Below are 5,316 nucleotides of genomic sequence, written 5' to 3' on the forward strand. Positions count from 1 at the left end.
AGCTGTTTCTTGTTTTTCCCTTTCTCAGAGTGAATGTTTCAGGGACAAGGTCACACGGCTGCAGAAAGTACATGAAGTTTATGCAAAGGCGTCTCTCCTGTGCTTAGCTTCCAAAACACAGATAATGCTTAGCTCAACAGACATATTGTTTAACTTTACTGTTTTGATAAGGATGTTCTTTCTGTCTTATTAATCATGAGATGCTGAAGTATAAAAAACCCCTCCTGGCTTTTGATCAGGGTTCAATTGAGCTTTGCGGCAATAAGTTATGCTCTTTTGAATCTCTACTTATATACTGCGACTCCAAATTAATAAACAGGAGAATTTAGAAACTATTATCTGTCTGCTTTTCAGTGTGCCTTTTTCGTCCACAATCTGAAGGGAATACATCCAGAAAATGGATGCGTGTCAGCGGCCCAGATGTAAGGGCGGTCCTGAGCTGCACAGTGTCCAGAGGCTGCATGTCTGAACATGTCTACGGCTTAACTGTAGTCGTAAATAACTTGCCGACGCATGTTAATTTCAATGATGTTGTCAAAAACTGCATACACAATCATATTCACTGTATCTTGCAGCGGTTGAGCAAATCTTATTTCGGCCCTGAGGTTGCCTGTTTTGATGAGTGAATAGTGTCCTGTTGATTCCATATCAGGGCTTAGGTTGAATGCAAAAAGTGAATAGCCTTTAGCAAACTCTTCACGATCAACTAACAGGGCCTTATCTTTCATCCTCTTGTCAGCGGTCTCCACCAGTTGAAAATATTCTCTGACACAGTGTCCATTAGCAAAATCAGGCTGCAGAGGCTTGCTGGGTATCTGCTCTCCATCCAGGTAAAGAGCCATGAAGTTGATGTTGTTATGTTTAAAATTAAAGGGGTTGTGTGTAAAGTTGCCATTGAAAGCTGCATTGTCAACAAATCCCAAAACAACCAATTTGGGCAGCTGTCCCAGAAACAGGTTTTCCTGGTTGCAGACACGACTCCCAGTAGGTATGCTGAACACTTTCATTTGAACCCGGTCGATTGGGTATTTTGCGTTGCTGGTCATCAAGGCCTCAGCATGACCCAGTCTAACTGCCGGGTTGACTTGAACTCTTTTCACAAATAATGATGCTGATAATATGCTGACCTTAAATTCATCACCATTGCTCATCAGACAAAAGTCATCCTTATTTCGCACCAACTTTAGTTTTACATCAACCCCATTAATTAATAATTTCTCTTGAAAGAAGAGATCTGCATGGATGTGTCCCAATAAATCAACCCTGTGGCTTCTGGACGTGTAAGCAGCCCTTTTATTGAACCCCAAATTTGTGCCATCCAGTGCAGTGGCTTCGTGGTGACTGGGTGTGTCTTTATAGAACAGTCCAGCTGAAAATTGTGTTTTCAGGGTCTCGTCTCCGTAATTTAGTACGGTTTCGATAAATGCTCGATATGGGTAACAGTTATTGCTCTGGCTGATCAATCTGTCCCCGATGGTGATGTCCACCTGACTGAACAAAGAAGCAATCGGGTAGTTTACAAGGGCAACACGTGAATCGGCGGCCAGAGTTGTTCCATCATTTTTATGTATTTTACAGCTTAAGTAGAGGAGTGTGTTGTTGAGGTCCAGGTATTGATCATTTCCGGCAATGGAAAACTCAAGTGGGGCATTTTCTGACAATGCTGTGAGAGGCGGCACTTCGGCATAGTAGCTTTTTTCAATGCTGGTTTGTGTTGGTGACAGCTGAAATATGTCCAGTTCCGATTTTGCACATTCATCTGATGCACAGTGTACAAAAGCCATGTTTAGAATATATCACTAGAATTTTGCTTAGTTCTGGATCTTCTCTTGGTTGACTTTCTTTTTTTAGCAGAGTGTCGAGCTTTTTTCCTCTTTGCTGTCTTCCTCGGCCGTGCAGGTGGCCCGAGCAGTGCTAGATGAGGTGTGTGTCTTTTTCTTTTAACACCTCTCTTTATAACAATCATACCAGAACCTTCTTGTTGGGGTGTTGCAACTTTATTCATTACAGCACCTGCCACGTGACTCATGACATCATTAGCAATGCTTTTCGCTGCTGACTTGACATGAGGTTTAGCAATTTCTAGCCCTCGCCTAAACAGAGGCACTGCTTTTCTGAAGAGAGCTTTAAAAATACCACTAATACCACCACCGTACTGGACAGGGAGACCATTAAACCCTGGTAGACCATTGCCAGCTTGTATCTTGTAATAAGATGCGTAGGTGCGTGGATCTCCATAGTTTTTTGTTACAAGCATGTTTAAAAATTGATAGATCTTGCTGGACGAAAATGCAACTTGATTATTACTTTACCATACTGGAACGGAACTGGTTTATTCTGGTCCGTCTTAATTTCAATCCTTATAGTATTGAAGCTTTGCACGGCGAGTGGTAGGTAGTGTGGCTTTTCAAAAAATATGGTGACATTTGCACCGTCTTCACCTTTTATGTTTACACATCTCAGTAATGGCGCATGCGTATCTCCAACAAGTTGTGGTTCGATAATATCTGTATACATGAACATGGTGGAAAAACCACCTGTGATATCTGCCGAGTTGGGTGACTTGTGACACGGCTTATCATGATCAAACCCGAGAATGTAAGACAGCTCCCCGGACACTTGGAGCAAAATGCTTTTATCACTAATCAGGTGAACGGTTCTACTGGCAGGATTGTATTTAAGTATTGCCTTAGGTGATGACGGGTTGGTATCAATGACATGATTCATTTCCGACAACAATGCTTCAATATTCCTGAAATAGCCTTTGTTTAAAGTGTATGTCCATTTTGTTGATCTTGTTTCCTCATTCATTAGCGTAAATTGTGTTGGTTGAGTGATGGAATTGAACGTTTTTGGGTATGTCAGTTCCACCAATGCCACTTCCCAGTCTCTGGACAGTTCTATTGTCTTGGCTAGCTGAACGGTGAATGATGCTATCGTGTTGTTGGGAAAAGTCCTGGCCGATGAATTACTCGGCAGGGTCACATAAAAGCCATTTCTGAATGTAGACATTTTTTTTTTTTTTTTTTTTTCTTGCTTTCTCAACTCCTTATGTCTTTCACTTCTGAAGCCTTGACCCAACTGTTAAATTTCTTGTCCCAGCCAAGCCATTTTACCAATACATGCTTGTTTCTACCACGCCCACGACTGGCTAGAATTTTCTGGATGCGGTACACCTGGTTAGCATCGGGATTTATTTTTTGTAACTCTTCTGCATAAAACGTCCCTTGAATTTCATCACCTGCATAATCTTTTAGTTTGTAGACAGGTTTGATCCGTTTTAAACAGTCCACGATAATAAATATTTCATCTGTAAACGACTGTTCATAGCCTTTTTCGAATACACCTTTTAATTTTGAAACACGGACATGATCCCCTATTTTCAAAGTGCACGGTGTAGATTTTCTTTGCCCTGACTTGCCATAGACTGTTTTCCAAACACTCAGAGCATTTTCTGGAGTCACATCTACAGGGCTTGTTTTAATCGTGGAGTGAAAACTGTGGTTATAACTCTGCAGAAAGTCTGACAGGACATCTATATACCGAAAAGTATTGGCATATGTAAAATATTTCCACATTTTGGACTTTAAGGTTCTATTGAACCGTTCTACTATGCTGGCCTTTACATCGCTGTTCGTGACAAAATGTACAATATTGTTCTGTTTGAGTAGTTTTTGGACCAATGTGTTATGAAATTCTTTGCCTTGATCTGTCTGTAGCTTGTTAGGAACTCGACCCTGTCTAAAGATCAAACTAAAACCCCGAGAAACTTCTTTCCCTGTCTTGGCCTTTAATGGCACAGCCCAAGCATATTTTGACAGCACATCGATACACGTGAGGATAAATTTATATCCATCATTGAATCTTGAGTAATAAGACATCTCTACCAAATCGGCTTGCCACTGGTCATCGACCATTGAAACAATGGTTCTGTTTCTCTTGAACCTCAGCCGTGCTGGTTTGTGCACGCTGTAAGTGTATTGCCCACTCATCCATTCCAGCACATTTTTTCGCTTAACATTTTTCCGACGACTTGATACATTTCTCAAGAAGCTGTTAATACCACCGAAACTGCCAGGCTCCTTGGGTGTGTAATAGAGCCTCTCTAAAGTTTTCCTTTCCATCCTCTTGCAGGGGGTCTGTCACTCAAGCTCTCTGTACTCTCTGTACACACCCCGGCGCTGTGCGCAGCCACGAGCAGGATGCCTGCTCCACCCCAAAATCACTGACTGACCTTTTGACGCCTTACAGGGGCCCGAAGCGCCGGCTCGGATCACAATGATGAACAGACCCAGTTTTTAGGATCAAGGCTAAGAGCAGCCAACCATTTTTCCTTACGCACAACTGACAAAAGGGCTGGTGCCGGTCAAACAGCGCACCCGACAACAGGCAGAGATCAGAGCGCAGGGAAACACCCAAATTAACTCAGGTGGCATACGGTGGGTACCGGAAATGCCAAGGGGGGCGGGACAAACACCTGTCAAAAAGGTATGATGTATAAAAGTGACGCTCCTTTACTACTTGGGTAGGTGGGGGGAGTACTTCAAAGACCTCCTCAATCCCACTAACATGCCTTCCAATGAGGAAGCAGAGCCTGGGGACTCGGAGGTGGGCTCCCCCATCTCTGGGACTGAGGTCACCGAGATGGTCAAAAAACTCCTTGGTGGCAAAGCCCCGGCGGTGGATGAGATACGCCAGGAGTTCCTCAAGGCTCTGGATGTTGTAGGGCTGTCTTGGTTGACACGTCTCTGCAACATCGCATGGACATCAGGGACAGTGCCTCTGGATTGGCAGACCGGGGTGGTGGTCCCCCTCTTTAAGAAGGGGGACTGGAGGGTGTGTTCCAACTACAGAGGGATCACACTCCTCAGCCTCCCTGGAAAAGTCTATTCGGGGGTTCTGGAGAGGAGGGTCCGTCGGATAGTTGAACCTCGGATTCAGGAGGAACAGTGTGGTTTTCGCCCTGGTTGCAGAACAGTGGACCAGCTCTACACCCTTAGCAGAGTCCTGGAGGGTGCATGGGAGTTCGCCCAACCAGTCTACATGTGTTCTGTGGACTTGGAAAAGGCGTTCGACCGTGTCCCTCGGGGAATCCTGTGGGGGGTGCTCCAGGAGTATGGGGTACCGGACCCCCTGATAAGAGCTGTTCGGTTCCTGTACGATCGGTGTCAGAGCTTGGTCCGCATTGCTGGCAGTAAGTCGAACCCATTTCCAGTGAGAGTTGGACTCCGCCAGGGCTGCCCTTTGTCACCGATTCTGTACATAACTTTTATGGACAGAATTTCTAGGCGCAGCCAGGGTGTTGAGGGGGTCCGG

At 44.5% G+C, this 5,316-nt stretch overlaps 1 protein-coding gene across 1 annotated transcript; it reads right to left on the bottom strand.

Moving 5' to 3' along the window:
• Positions 1–482: 482 nt before the first annotated feature.
• On the bottom strand, positions 483–1,784 carry LOC114666485 (uncharacterized protein F54H12.2-like). The gene has a single exon (XM_028821380.1). It carries the CDS (start codon positions 1,782–1,784, stop codon positions 483–485), a length of 1,302 nt encoding a protein of 433 aa, XP_028677213.1.
• Between the last annotated feature and the right edge of the window lie 3,532 nt (positions 1,785–5,316).

Source organism: Erpetoichthys calabaricus, chromosome 16, assembly GCF_900747795.2.
Source record: "Erpetoichthys calabaricus chromosome 16, fErpCal1.3, whole genome shotgun sequence".
In the NCBI taxonomy this organism is placed as follows: domain Eukaryota; kingdom Metazoa; phylum Chordata; class Cladistia; order Polypteriformes; family Polypteridae; genus Erpetoichthys; species Erpetoichthys calabaricus.